The 15722-nt window shown below is 35.2% G+C and overlaps 1 protein-coding gene across 1 annotated transcript; it reads left to right on the top strand.

Moving 5' to 3' along the window:
- The first annotated feature begins 1313 nt into the window (after positions 1 to 1313).
- LOC124414428 (probable serine/threonine-protein kinase MARK-A) lies at positions 1314 to 14031 on the top strand. The gene is made up of 10 exons (XM_046895374.1): positions 1314 to 1557; positions 5123 to 5331; positions 5435 to 5587; positions 6924 to 7170; positions 7266 to 7617; positions 7904 to 8032; positions 10293 to 10401; positions 11452 to 12990; positions 13110 to 13114; positions 13170 to 14031. The coding sequence occupies exons 2-10, from the start codon at positions 5137 to 5139 to the stop codon at positions 13891 to 13893; spliced, it is 3453 nt and encodes a 1150-aa protein (XP_046751330.1). The 5' UTR covers positions 1314 to 1557; positions 5123 to 5136; the 3' UTR covers positions 13894 to 14031.
- Positions 14032 to 15722: the final 1691 nt, after the last annotated feature.

Here is a 15722-nt window from a genome sequence, read left to right on the forward strand (position 1 = left end):
CGAATTCCAAGCTTCTAATGAGTACACCAATATGGCGGCGAGCTCGTATCCCATATCGTATCCAGTTAATATATATATCAGTGGCACTAAAGCTACACGCCGCGCGCCGCACTATCACTGCCTCTACCACTGCACTTAGGGTGTGTACCGAAACTGGCTGGCAGCGATGAAAACTCCCTAGAACAGAGACAGAGCTACTCACAAACTCAGCAGTGCAAAAGAGATAAGAGATTGCTGATAGTACTGGAAACTAATTTCGGAACGCATCCTTAGTTGAGTGTAAATGATACTTTGGAATAAGGAGAAGAACGTGGTAGTATAGGGCAAAAGTTGGGGGAATCTTCCATAGTCTAACTTTGCACCCGGCACCCACAATAGTCCCATGGCATAGTATGCTGACCTAAGTTTACCTAATTGCAATGCTTAAAATATGGAGAATATGTTTTCGAGGGGCAATGCTCGAGGAGGAGAATTCAAACCCTTCAGTGTCATTTACAATCGACTTAGTGCAGTGGTAGTGCAGTGCACGAGATTGAAAATACGAATACCATGCAAGCGTTCACAATCAGCGGCTTAGCATTACACTAATCGGATGTGAACGCTCACATGGTATTTGTATTTCCAAATTTTGGCACTGCACTAAGTCAACTGTGAATGATACTTTACTGCTACCGATCTGAATAAATACCAGTGCCCAGCGTTAATTTGCCTGTTAGTTAATCATAGTGCTAAAATAATATTATGTTACCTCTCTGTAGTGCGGCGATTTCGCAATATGGTTTTAAACTCTGGTTAATGATTTCTACCGTTTTTTTCATCTAGGGATATTCAAATAGTTAGACGCTTGTTCAATACCTCCTGGTCACAAGATTCTCGTTAGAGTTGAGTTATTTGCGGCATGTAATGACAATAATCAATAAAACATACATAATGGGCGCTCTTCTTGTATGTCAATTTTCTGTCAAAGTACGACACTCAGTGATTTCATTGTCCTATTCCGTTAGATCAAAACAATGTAATCACTTAGTGTCGATTTGTGTCAGAAAACTAATATAAAAGGAAAATGCCGACTAATATAACTCCAAGTGCTTCCACCGCCAAGTTACCGATTAGAGTGAGAATGCCAGGCCAGCCATTGCTCTTTCTCTCTCTCTCTTTGTTCTGTCACGCATGATCTCTACTTGTAGAGTAGAGATCAGTGTCCAGCTCGATACACAGCCGCGCAGCCGTGCAGTCTGAGCTATCTTTATAAGCCTATGGGTTGGACGAGCCATTTGTCGTTCTCGTGCCGTGGTGTGAGAGACTCACCGCTTCGTGAGTATTCGTGCATTTCCGTTTCCGAAAGGTCTAAAAGAGTAGAGGTGTTGGAAAATTTGTTCGTAACTGGAATTCGATGTGTTAACTAGAAGTGGACTCTAAGTAAATAACAATTATTGTGATTGGAACAGTGTGTTGATAATAAGCGGTGAAAGATGTACGGAACAACAATAGTAAAATAAAGATACTGGGATAGCTGCAGATGACAGCGTGTAGAGGTCTAACTGAATGATACGTAAGGTATGTGTAGCTTATAATAGAATTTAAAATGGCCTCTTCATCCGTCGTAACGAACCTCTGCGGAGTTACCGAGTACATTAATACTCACAGTAAACGCATACTAAACTGCTGATAAATTACGGGAATCGAACAAATACACTGTGTATATTTTCACAAACCTCGGCTATTGCCTTTCCACCTACTGCAAAAATTTTACCTTATGAACGGCAACCAACGTCTGCGCTTCATTACCGCAAACCCCGCGAACTGATCATGATACTCCGAGTAACTTTTAGAATTAGAATAATTTTTACCATTGTTTGCCCTGAACTAATAATCACTATCCATTTTCCCCCCTCACTTATTCGCATAGTCTGATTTTTTCATCACGCAGAATTGAAGTACGAATCATAGGAATTGTCAAATAGGAATAGCCGATAAGGCTATTATTATTGCACGACTATCATCCTGACAGTCTGACACTACAATGGGCAAACAGAAAAGAAGTTACACCAGATTACTCCCCACTCTTCAGCTACTTTAATTATTATATTTGACATTTCCATTTAAACCCCAAACATGTTACAATGTAACTGATGATTACGTTGACATAAGTAGGACATAATTGAATTTATTGTTGTTGCATCATCATATTTGCTCTGACTTTTTTCTGCACAGACTAGCATTAGCTCTCTATTTGTTTCTGGAAAATATTCTGGGACCGGTGGCAAGTAGTTTTGTCTCAATGTCGATCGTCGTGCAAATCACTGTTTATCGTTCTAGTTGCTTTTGACTTACAGACTGTATTAGCATTTGCCAAAGATTTTGTCATTTCTCTTATGACAAATATGTTTGAAAATCTTACATGCAGCATTTCACTTAAATTTAAAATAATGCAGAATAATGACTAATTATCCATTTCACTGTAAAGATTAAATTGTTCTAATTTAATATGATGATCTTGTTTTCAAGTTTATATCTGTTCTATGCGGAATCATGCAATACGATTTGAATCTTCGTAGAGAATGTATGCAAAAAGTCATTAGGCATAAAAAACTACACAAGTTCTTGGCAAATAAAAATATTAGTAGATCCATTTGATACTTGTGCAGAATTTTGTAACAACTGCTTTCTCTTCAATTTGCTATATGAAAAGAAATTTAGTTTTCATTAAATTGTTATGACAAGTACGGAAGAGCGAGGATATAGAAGGTCACAAGCTAACGAAGTCCCTCAGTCACAAACAGAGAACTAAATAATGCAGTAAACAAGAACGAATGGCAGTATAGTTTCATTGCAATGGCTTCCTTCTAGGTGTGTAATTGAATTGAGACTAATGATGTTCGTGTTGTTCTACGACACGTCGTAAATCCAGGCAGCCCAGAAGTCAATTTGAAATACCTAATCACAAGCAGTGAAGCAGACACTCTGTGTATGCACAAAACAGTATCACAGAACTATTTGCCCAGGTGTTGTTTTGTCTTATTGAATTTAAAAGTATTTTATAAATTGGAACTTGATAGAGATCGGAAACAAAATTTTTTCATATAAACACAATCAACTCTCACTTTTTCAAAGACTCAATAAATATGCTCACATGAATTAGTGTACAATAAGTCGAAGATAGTCTGCAATCGTAATTCTCAACCTTATGTTGAATTTTTATAAAGAATTTTTTTCTGCAATTCAGATTGAGTTTTGATTTTGTACAGTATTTAAAATTGACCAACACTAAAGAAGATTTGATCCAGCACGAATTTCAGCCATATAAATATGTACTCTCATGAAATTGAATAGTACAGTCGACTCTCGTTAATTCGAAACTCGAGGGACTCTTAAAATATTACGAATTATCGAGTGTTCGAAATATCAAATGGTTCGGGATTTTTGAGAGAAAATAAATAAAACTTCGAATTATTGAGTGTTGATCAATTATTATTTATAAACTGCTATTCTTAAACAATGGCAAAAGTTTAGCGGATACGTGTACATATTCATAATGGGAATTAATTAATATTTGGAAAGAACTTCGTTATATTTGTTTGTTTCAAAGCATATTGCTGCTGCTCAGACTGCTCAATAACTTTTTTCAAGAAATAAAGTGCCTGAAATGCAGTTTGAGCAGCATGAATTTTCTCCTTGTGCTTTATTATGGTTGAGAGAGTACTCAGAGGAATCCTAAATTCTTTTGCAACATCACTTTTCTTCTCACCTCCCTCTACTTTTTCGATTACATTCTTCTTTTCAGCAATCGTCAAGCATTTATACTTTTTAGGACTCATAACTAACACAAACTTTTAATCTGTATACAAACAACGAAAGAATAACAGTAACTGAGACTGAACTGAACAACCAATTCGTGCGGAAGTGTGTTTCGAACTAATCATAACAAAAACAATCTTTCTGTCTCTTTCTCTCTGCAACTTTGAATTATCAAGTGTTTGACGCCGATGAGTTCGAATTAACGCGTGGTTTTGTTACCTAACAATGATTTTTTCGTTCGAATTACCGAGTGCATCAAAATGTATTGATTTTGTTCGAAATATCAAGAGATTTTCTAGGGAACTCGTGATAACTTTGAATTATAGAGAGGTTCGAATTATCGCAGGTTTGAATTAACGAGAGTCGACTGTAGTAGGTAAAAGTTGCAATTATGAAGTGAATATATACTTTGCTTGACTTTACTCTGTAATTTATATTCTGGAATCAGAAGTTTTTTGCAAACAATCTCATTATGCAAAGTTGACTTTACAAGTTTCTACTTTGTATAGAATTGAGGTATGTAGCAAGAGCCTACAGGATTACAATTTATTGCTGTAATTGCTTTCAATACAAAGCTAATCAGATTTATTATTTTGAACTTTAGGAACACTTCTTTGAATATTTTATCATAATTAATTGAATTCTTCATATTCCATTGGTTCGAAAATAAAATTGGTTCAAACTCATTTTAAAGTTACAAATTAGTAATTTCTTATGGTGTGTCCTTATGTTAACAACAATAATTTCAGCTTTCTGAGTATGCTCAGAAGTAGTTTTTCTTGATCAGTCATTGGCAAGCTTTGATGTTCAATATTTTTTTCACAAATACATCATCGTAAAGAATTGATAAAATGCTATTGAAAATGCAGTAGAAATTGAAGACGCACCTTTTCATTTTTGCAAACACAACTGGTTGATATTTTTTTCCAGACGTTATTGAAAAAATTGAATAATATGCTAGGAAGAGTCAGAATTTGAATTCATTCAGAATCCAGACCATATATATATGTACAGAGTCCGCAGATTTGTACGCCATCATTCTGAGCCCTACTCACAAGGCTTTCACATTTGAATTTCTATAATCTTATCGATATAAGTTTGGTAGTGTGGTCTCCCAATCTGGGGTAAAGTAATTTTCTTAAATATATTAGACGCATTTTTTATCTGCAACTTGACTGCACTTAGGGAAAAAATGCAACAATTTCGAAAGGCCTGACCTTTGAAAAATGATCTTTTTTACCACATTTCATATTCGTTTATCTTGCGTACTCGATTTCTCTCTAATTTGCTATTTTTCCCAATTCTACTTGTTCCTTTTCCAAAGTTCACAGGGTTACAATGCATCGGAGAGTAGGGCACAGTACTTACGATGGCAAGATTGCTGGCCTTTATGATATGGAGGAGACACTTGGACGGGGTCATTTTGCCGTTGTCAAACTTGCTCGTCATGTGTTTACTGGTGAAAAAGTTGCCGTCAAAGTTATCGATAAAACTAAACTAGACGAAATATCACGTGCCCATCTGTTTCAAGAAGTGAGACATTATTTTCATCCTACAATATATTTTAGTTGTACTCATCCATTTCTGAAAGGAGAAAAAAGTATTTAAATGTTATATTTAATATTCTCCTTTCCAGGTGAGATGCATGAAATTGGTACAGCATCCAAATGTCGTTAGATTATATGAGGTAATAGACACGCAGACAAAGCTCTATCTTATACTCGAATTGGGTGATGGAGGCGATCTCTATGATTACATTATGCGGCATGACAGTGGATTGAGCGAAGAGGTTTGTGCTGTATAGTATTTGTTAGGAATTTCAGAATATCAGTCCTTGCATTTGATTATGTTGGGACCTCTATTATATAATGATTGAAGAACTCCAACCCAATATTTCCGAGTAAAGGAATACAAGCACATTCTTGAGTTCTAACGAGTATGGATAATAATAATAATATAATAATTGCTGCCCCTATCCACCATACCTGATAGGGTATGTCCCCAGAAGCCACTTTCTGGTTTGTATGGAGCAAGGAAGGAGATGGATCAGTGACCATCATTATGCGGCTGCAGCCGACTTAAGTTGTTCAATAGAGATACCGGCATTTGCACTAGGGACTAGGAAATCTGCAGAAAACCTAGCCCGCTTATATCCAGACCGAGTTCAAACCCCAACTCGCCGATTCGGCACCTGAATGGCCAGACCCGTCTTACCATTTTTGCTCAGGTCCTCCTCGACAAGCAAGGGATTTGAACTCAGGTCCTCCCGTTCTGCCATCTCGCATGCTATGTGCTATACTACTACGGCCTGTAGATAGACAAGACAGGCTTATATAACAGCGTTTTATACAGGGTGTTTCATTTTAATTGCCCCAGGCTGGTGACACCAAAATTAACCTATATTTGAAAAAATGTTTTGTATAAAATATTCAAGGTTCGAAGGAGAAAGAATATGAAGACAACAGATTTTTCTTAAATGGAGCCACCAAGGTCAGGTGAAGATCTAGTTGGTTTTTTAAATTGAATATCTTCCAAAAAGTGTATATTTTCCCTTGTATCTGAAAAGACATCAAATTTCGCATCAAAATGTACAATTCAAATGTACATCCGCATCGCCTAAACTCGACCAGTGATGACATACGTGCTATGCAGCAAGTTACCAGTAAGTTACCAGTAAGTTACCGAAAAACCTATAAGTACTTTTTAATGCCCTTTCAGATACCGATGGGTAAAAACCACCTTTCAGATACACCACTTTAAAAACAAAGTTGAACTCTACCTGACCTCAGTGATTCCACCTATAAAAAATTTGGTACCTTCATGTTCTTTCCCCGTTGAAACCTTAAATATTTTGTATGAAACATCCTTGCTTAGTTTGGGAATAAGCGACCTAGAGCGATTGAAATGAAACACTCTGTATAAGTTTGAGACAAGCTTTGAACAATCACAAACTCAGATAAGGAGGGCTCATATAATTAAGGCTCTATCAACATTGAAAGTAATCTTAGTGCAATTATTAATCAGATGTCAATGTCACCAAAAGTTACTCTCTGATTAAAAAATTGATCATTAACCACTTAATTATTCCTTTCACTGTATAACGCTACCGTTTTGTGATAATTCAGGTTGCAAGGACGTATTTCAGGCAAATAGTTAGGGCCATCTCTTACTGCCACAGACTCCACGTTGTGCACAGAGATTTGAAGCCTGAGAATGTTGTGTTTTTTGAAAAACTCGGAATGGTGAAGCTTACGGATTTTGGGTTCAGTAATAGATTTTGCCCGGGGCAAAAGCTGGAGACATCTTGCGGCTCTTTGGCTTATTCAGCACCAGAAATTCTCCTCGGAGATAGTTATGACGCTCCTGCTGTTGGTGAGTGTGACATAAGCTTTAAGATAATATCAAACTAACGTGAAAAATAATTGTCTTTCAAATGACATTTTAATTAAACATACCTATTTTCATAGATGTATGGTCTCTTGGTGTTATATTATACATGTTGGTTTGCGGTCAAGCTCCGTTTCAAGAAGCAAACGATAGTGAAACCCTCACCATGATTATGGATTGCAAATATTCAATTCCAACACACGTCTCTGATGGGTGTAAGCAACTGATAGCAAGAATGCTTGTCAGACAGCCAGAGCGGCGTGCTACCCTCGAGGAAATAGCATCCAATCCCTGGCTTGTTTCAGGGTCAGATTCTGACCCTATAGAATCGTTGCCCCTTGTATCAAGGCAACAAGTTTCAGAGGAACACCATAATCTCATTATTACCAAAATGGTTAATGGAAACATTGCTACCAAAGAAGAAATACTTGAGTAAGTAAAGCACTATATGACAATATATCAAAGCATATCACCTTGTTCCTGACTGTATCTTGATTTCTTTTTTCCGTCTTCCAAACCTGCTAATAAACTGGTAATCCTTTCACCGAAATCGTTGAAAAAAATATTTGGTCAACTTTCTTGGTAGAAATTGTGAGGAATTTAATTTTCCATTTAGAAAATAACACTATGCCTATTTGCAGTTTACTTAAAAATAAGTTGCTAGCTAAGTAATGTCAATTTCTAAAAGAAAGGTTTAATACTTTGAAAAATATTGCAGTGCACTAGATAAGAATGAATACAATCATATCACTGCGACATATTTCCTGCTGGCGGAAAGGAAGCTTCGTGCCCACAGGCAAGAGCAAGTACAAAAAAATGGTTCCGAAGTACTTAACATCTCGTCCAGGTGAATATTGATATTGGTAATGCATGCGATAAGTTATTCATATTTTTTTCTCTACCATGCTACTATAAATATTAAACTGAATTATATTTATCAACAAGGTTTAACTACTCTAACCTAATCCATTTGAACTCCTTTGCTTTAATTTAATACCACAACTCAATTAGGTTAAGTATATTAATGCCCATAGCAATGTTGGACAACTAGTATTCCACTTTTACTATTTCCGTATATATCAAATAGTAATACTATGTAAGATCATGTTATTTAATCTAAAACAAAATTCTCAGCCTCTCTTACTATCAAAAAACCTAGGATTACTTTCTGTATTTTTCTGTGCCGAAGTTATTGTTACAAAATTCTATCGTTCCTACCCTCGAATTTATTGTCTTCGTAAATTCGTGTAAGAAGTATATAACGCTTAGAGCTACATAAAATGCACCAACTTTCGAAAATGGATATAGTTGAAACGAGTAATAATTGATTGTACTATTTAGATATACTTACCATAGAGTACAAAAGAAAGAAAGAAATCATTAAGGCCAATGTGAGAATTCACAGAATCTTCATCAGTTTAATTTTTGATATATTTTTTTTTTCACATTTAGGGCACTCGCAAGTCAAGTTCTAGCCCTACGATATATATATGCTACAAAGCCTCCGATTTTTTTTTTGTACATGGTTTTAGATAAGAAATGATGTCCCATTTCTGAAAATAATTCCGGCATAATCTTTGCTATTTTTGAAACTGATATTTATGAACGAAGAAGAATGTGGCATTGAAAGAGGAGATACATTTTTAAGTAAATAAAAAAGAAAAAAGTTTATCGTAATGGGGTTTGTATATTCATATAAATTTAAAAATTGTTTTATAATGTGGTTTGTATATTCATATAATATTAAAAGTTGTTTTATCATGGGGTTTGGATATTTATATGAATTTCAAATTTTTCTTTGACTTTCCCGTTTCACTCCTGCTACTTCCACTACTCATAGATCTATATCTCATGACAGTGGAAGTCGTGAAACATGAAATTGAGGGGCTTGCTAGTACGAAAAACGACTTTTTACTGATTTTTATGTACGTAAAAATGTATCTCTTCCGCTGACTCTTTTACATGTCCTGTTGACCATTTCGAACAACTTCACGCATTGATTTTGCGACGTTCTTCTTTGTTGAAAAATATCAATTTCGGAAATAGCAAAGGTTTTTCCAGAATTATTCTTAGACACGGAACATCATTTCATATCCAAAACTGTGTATAGGAAAAAAAAAATCAGAGGCTTTGTAGCATGTATGTATCGCAAGGCTAGAATCTCATTTGCGGGTCCCCTTAAACTCATACAACTGTTATTATGCCTATGAATACAGTTCACAGTCTTTCAATCTGTAAGATAATTTACAAATTTTTGTCTGTGTCAATGATTAACTAGTAGATAAATTGTTGCACTTGGAATAAGTGTATTTAATAAAAATTGTACACGGGTTCCTGGAAATGCTCCTAAGCTTAGAATCTACAAAGTCGTCTCAAATAGATAAGAGCATTACGTCTGACTCAATCCAGATTTTGCATTGTTCGAAATTATTGTTCAAGCTGCTTATGTTATCATTCTTACGTTCTTGCACGTTTTCGGATCAAAGAAACATTCGCTATTTGTTAACGTGACGTGCTAACAAAGTATCAAAGTACTAAAACAGAACTTATTTCGTGCGCTTCGCTATTGTGTCCTAATAGGATATTATCATAGGTGACAAATGGTTTACATGCCTTCTTCTTGAACGTAGAGAAATTGTACACACATTTATTAGAAATCATCAGCAGCTTATGGCTGTTTTGAAAATTTCAACCAGTGCATAAAAAACTCTAATAAGAAACGCGCGAATGAACGCTGATCTGTTTGTTTAAGAAAAATACGCGACTCTAACAAAAGTATAGAACGCGATAAAAAAAAAAAATACTCGTAAATTGTGTTATTAACCAATGTCAGTGGTGGTAATGTAATTTCATCTAATGAATGGAATAGTGATAAAAAAATCTTACTTTTTATCTTCAATCTTCTAATCAAATGATTACAGTGTTTCTATCAAGGGTTTTATTTCACTGGAGTATATTGTTATTTCATCATTTGTTTCCTAGTCTTTTATCTTTGGCTGTGTCATGAACTGAAACATCTTCAATAGTTTTTGTTTCAGTATGTATTCAGCATTTCTGCGTGGTGTGTGTTCGACGCACCTAATTTGACTGATTGTTTATTGTTTCAGCAAGCAAAATGTGCTCGCTCCAAGTAATGCAGAAGTCGATCAGAATGCATTGAGCAATTTAAATGAATCAGTCCGAAGTATTCCACGAACAGCTGGCGACGTACCACAGGTAATGATGATCACTAAGAAAACTTTTGAAACTATTGAACATATGGTAGCCATTCACTCGTCTTACCTTTATTGTTTCAATTGTATAATGTGTTTGAAAGCTTGCTTCCACTTTTGTACCGTGTAAATCGAATTTTTAATTTTTTTTTTTTATTGGTGACATTAATCAGACTTATGTTGTATAATTCGAATGATGAAAACCGTTTTTCAACATAAGTCTCAAAATGTCAACAAATTTCTTATTCTTTTTTTGTGTTTCGCGATCCGTGAGTTGAATTGTGAAGAAAGCATTTTGCAAATAATTGGTCAGGCCTGTACAATGTATGAAACATGACTTAAATTTTTTTCAAAAGAATCGTTCAAATTGTAATCAAATCCAGATACGGTGTGATTTATACTGTAAATTCAAGAAATTGTGTCTGTAAGTTTATGTGTGTTTAATGTATTGTGCGCTTACATTTTCGATTTATTGCATAATATATCTGCAAACTAATCAGACATTAAGAATAATATATGGAATCCCATCACATGAAAATACTATAATTCTCTTCCGTTTATTATGAATAGGTATGTCTAGTTCTACAAGTCACCTTTTATTTGCTTTGATTTTCCGAAAATGTCACTCGTTTCACTATTCCAAGATGAGTTCCATGTCACGAGTCTTGCTATCACAATAGAAGTCCACTTCTGCAATACATGGATTCTTCCTTTATTTATCGACAGATAGATAGGTAGAATACCACCAGTTATCTATAAATGATTTTGACATTTATCTATGCTTTTATTATACTTTTATCTGAGAGTTCTTAATCTCTGATCACTTCATGTCGTGGCTATTTAAATGAACTAAGTCCTGTTTCATGATGGTACAATTGTAAAGAACAAAAATTTCGCATACCGACTTTCCGGTGCTACTGTACTTTGGGAAAACTCATACATAAAATTAGGTCTTGTAACTTGAGATCGTTTCATCATATAAATAAGGTAGATAAAAGATTCGATAGCTTGTAGGTATTTCGATACAAAATAATTTATTTTACGTGCCTTGCAGAGTTTTCGAACAAGAAAATGCAGTATTGTCCAAGAGGAGGATGACGAGGACGATATGTCTTCCTGCTCAGGTCGAGATGATCATGGTAGTAACTCGACGCAAAGTTCGGTTAGCAGAAGAGGATCGAGGTCAGAGGGAAAATTGTCACACGTTATTCAGGAGAAACTTTCTCAAAATCTGGAGAAGCATTCCATCCACAACAGTCACATACATACTCACTCTCACCACACGCACGATCCAATAACAATACCTGTGTGCAATAAAACAACAATAACCAGTTCGCGGGATGATTGTGATAAGTTCATTAAGGACAGCAATAAATCTGGGTATAAATCATCAGTCAAAATTGCTGCCAGCGGCGGAGATGTTGAAAATTTATCTGAAGCAATGAAGGCTAACCTGTTTGACGCCAACTTCAGAAATAATCTCGACAATTCCGGACACGAAGTAGCCTCAGAGGACTGGATACAAAAACCTGCGAATATAGACAGGCGCCCTAAGTCTGTAACTGATTATTTAAAATCAACCCCCTGTAACAAGTGGCGAATGGGAACCAAGCACCAAACCTCTTTGCAGTCTCCGGAGAGAATAAAACCCAGCGTAGATACTTCAGCTCCAGTAACTGCTACAATTCTTACAGTATCATCAACTGTTCCAATTCCCTTAAAGACAGCCACAATTACAGGTAATAGTCAATTGTTGCCAAGCTTTAAATCCTTGCCAGCACCACACAGTGTAACACTTCCAGAATTGTCTTTCAACGAGATTCTCGAGGATCAGGATATGGCCTCTATAGACTGGGCAAGAGACCGTATCGTTAGACGGACGAGCTACGAACAAAGGCGAAGTAAATTTCACAAAACTCGCACGGCGTCTTGTTCAAGTTCCGATGCCAGCGATGACGACAGCGAAGGGAGAAAAAAGAGAGCCCACAAACTGGGGACTTCAGGAAAACCGCTACCACCACGAAGGGATAGTCATGACGATTCAAGCGATTCTCAGGACCCAGGCGGCAGCGAAGGAGGAGGAGGTAGCGGAAACACAACTGGACATGGAAGCGCTTTATCCGACAACAGAGAGTGCCCTCAGAGTTCATCGAGCACGGAAGATAACAAGAATAATAGTGGGACCAACAATGGTACAGAGGGAAGTAAACGGTGTACTATAAACAGGGCGACTGTTTTTGAAAGACGGCACAGAACTGGTAGACGAAGGTCTGGTGAAACGCGATTAAGAGAGAGCCAATCTTTGAATCGCATTACTGAAGTTCAAGAAGCCGAGGGTCCTTGTCATATACATAATTCTAGCATTGTTGTCACTCAGCATACTTCAAGCTCTTTGTCGACTAATGTTAAACAGAAGGCGAAGGGGTTTGGTGGGAGATTACTTCACAGCTGGTCACTTACCACTAATAGTATGAACAGCAACAGCAGTAGCAGTAGTAGTAGTAGTGGTAGTGGTAGTGGTAGTGGTAGTGGTAGTGGTAGTGGTAGTGGTAGTAGTAGTAGTAATAATAATAGTGGTAGTAGTAGTAGTAGTAATAGTAGTAGTAGTAGAAGTAGTAGTAGTAATAGTAGTAGTAGTAATAGTAGTAGTAGTAGTAGTAGTAGTAGTAGTAGTAGTAGTAGTAGTAGTAGTAATAGTAATAGTAATTGTAGTGGTAGTGGTAGTAGTAGTAGTACGACAACTAATAGTAGTATGACTAGTAATACTAATAGTAGTAGTAGTAATAGTTGTACTAGTAGTAGTACTAGTAGAAAATCTATAATCTTAGAAGTGAAGGAAAAGATGATGAAACCACAACAACAACATTCAAAAGATGACAAAACCGTAAATCATTATCAGTCTGAGAAATCCCAATGTAAAAATTTAGTATTTGTTGAAGCTTTTAGTAATAGTAAACTTGATGAGTCAGTTGACATAAGTGACAAAGAAACAATTAATTCAGAAAGTCATCACCATTTGGTAAAATCATTGAAGTTACAAAGCAAGAGAGTATTTTCGTCTAATAATAAAACGCCAAACAATAACGAAAATAATGATAATCATGCTACGGCTGCTATTACAAGGAGTAATTGCAAAAATAAAAAGCTCCATTTGCTTAGCCGTTACTTTGCCATTCACAAAAAATTATGCATTCCGTTACCCTCGATATTCGGCAAAGGACGCTTATACAAGACTCAATCTTGTGGCAGCATTACGAGAGATAAAATATCTGCTGCGTCTCCTAAATCTGTACTACTTTACCGTCACGGTACATGTTGGAGGGAACAGCGACACTGGTGCGACAACAATCATCGGTATCGAGGCAGTGACGGTGACATTAATCAGAACTTGGATATCACCCATCAATTGGTTAATACAATGGGTCAAGAGTGTTCGGCCCCTGCAACTTGTCACATTCACTTTGGTGATACATCTAAGTGCTGCAGTCTTTGTTGACTATTGAAACACTGTTAATATAAGCATATATACATCTCTATATGTACTCATGCGCGTGTGGACATGTGTGTGTACATATGTCTTTTAAAACACAAATTTACACCTAGTTCACTGAACTTTTGGATTATTATTCAAATATTAACAAGTATACTTACTTCGTTTGCTTTTCTCAATATATCATAACGTATTACCTAATTTATCTTTTTTTATTTTCCTCAACATATCAGAGTATTATTTCATTCTTTTTTTTTCACACTTTGTTCATTAGATAATATGCTTTATATAAATTCATTGCCTGCCCGTCTGGATAAAATTCTTTTTCGTGTAATATTTGACACTATAGGTGAAAATATATGGAAAATATTCCATAAAACGAATAAAGAAGCAGGCTCATAGGGGGAAGTTTTGAAGCAATAATTTGAAGATTTAAGCTGTTACACGCCTCTGTGCTGAAAAAATAACAATAGTAACTAGTATATAGTTAAAATAAGCTGAGTTGAAATAGTACGGTAATACATTTTCGTACTTATCATTTGATGAAATAACTGTCACAGTATTTCCTGTTTGATTTTAAATCGTTGTTTGAAGGGCGAAGATGTATAGAAGCAAATTTACTATTGATTGTCATAATATAGTATATAGGTAACTGAATAGTATTAACACATATATATTAAATTATTTACAAATTATTATATGTTTGACAGAAAATAAATTGGTGTGTAACAAATGATAATAATAGTTATAAACGTCATTAAAGTCGTAATTCTCGATTAACAATGAGAATTAACTGCAATAATCTGAAAATGTGTAAAAATGTAATTATCCTTTGGTTGTTGCTGCTACTACATTACACATTACAAGTGGCATATCTAGTCTGTGAGAACAAACTTGTCTTAAGTACTGCAGAGAGTTTATTGTCGGCATATCTCGTTTAGTTGTATATTAAATGTAAATTAGGATGAAAAGGTATGCATAAATATGGATATGTATAAATATAATATCCTATATACATTTGATGAAAAACGTAATAGTAGATTTCTGTGTCCAGTTAAACGCTTCATTTTAAGTGAGGGTTTTTTTCAAAGTGTATGTATTTCTTTAAGCTAAACACAATGAAAAAAATAGGGTTTTAATCTCGACCGATTATATTTAAAAGATTCGAAATATATTCAAATTCATACGGTTTTGAAATATTTTTCCTATTTTAGAGACTGGGAATTAAGTACGTGCAGAAGATTAAATTTTATACGACAAATAGAGGTACATATGTAATGTTTACTATGAATCATCTTTTGGTCTAGTATTTCGAATGTTGGTTAAAAAAACTTTAGTTATAGTAATAATCGTAAATTTCCAAAACAATACTGTCTGGTTGCATTTCAATATTTTGGCTTGGATTGGATCGGAAAATTCAACTGAAATTGAATAAAGGATATTTTAACGTCGATGTATCAATGTAAAAACTAATCCATACCAAAAGGGAACAAGATGAGAGAAAAAAACATCTAGCTACAGTTTCTCAAAAAACAAAAACGAATATGTATGTTATATGAACTTACTATTTATAATGATATGTACACATATGTATATTTAGTATGATAAAAATGTAGGTAAAATTTTATTTACATCAAGCCGTATCATGTACGCCACATCGTGTTAGGAGAGAAATAAAAAACAGAAAGAAAATAGTGATTATGAATCTTTATTAATATTTGTTTCAGAAATGAACATGTTATTATTTATATCACAATAAGATTACTATCATTACTGGCTCAATGATACATATATGTAACAACACAACTGTCAGAGATTTTCAAAAAAATGTGTTA

This window comes from Diprion similis, chromosome 14 (assembly GCF_021155765.1).
Source record: "Diprion similis isolate iyDipSimi1 chromosome 14, iyDipSimi1.1, whole genome shotgun sequence".
Taxonomy (NCBI): Eukaryota; Metazoa; Arthropoda; class Insecta; order Hymenoptera; family Diprionidae; genus Diprion; species Diprion similis.

Coding starts and splice junctions, on each gene's coding strand:
- LOC124414428 (XM_046895374.1), top strand. CDS start 5,137: ATGCATCGGAGAGTAGGGCACAGTACTTACGATGGCAAGATTGCTGGC. Junction 7,171..7,265: donor TTATGACGCTCCTGCTGTTG/GTGAGTGTGACA, acceptor CTATTTTCATAG/ATGTATGGTCTCTTGGTGTT. Junction 7,618..7,903: donor ACCAAAGAAGAAATACTTGA/GTAAGTAAAGCA, acceptor AAAATATTGCAG/TGCACTAGATAAGAATGAAT.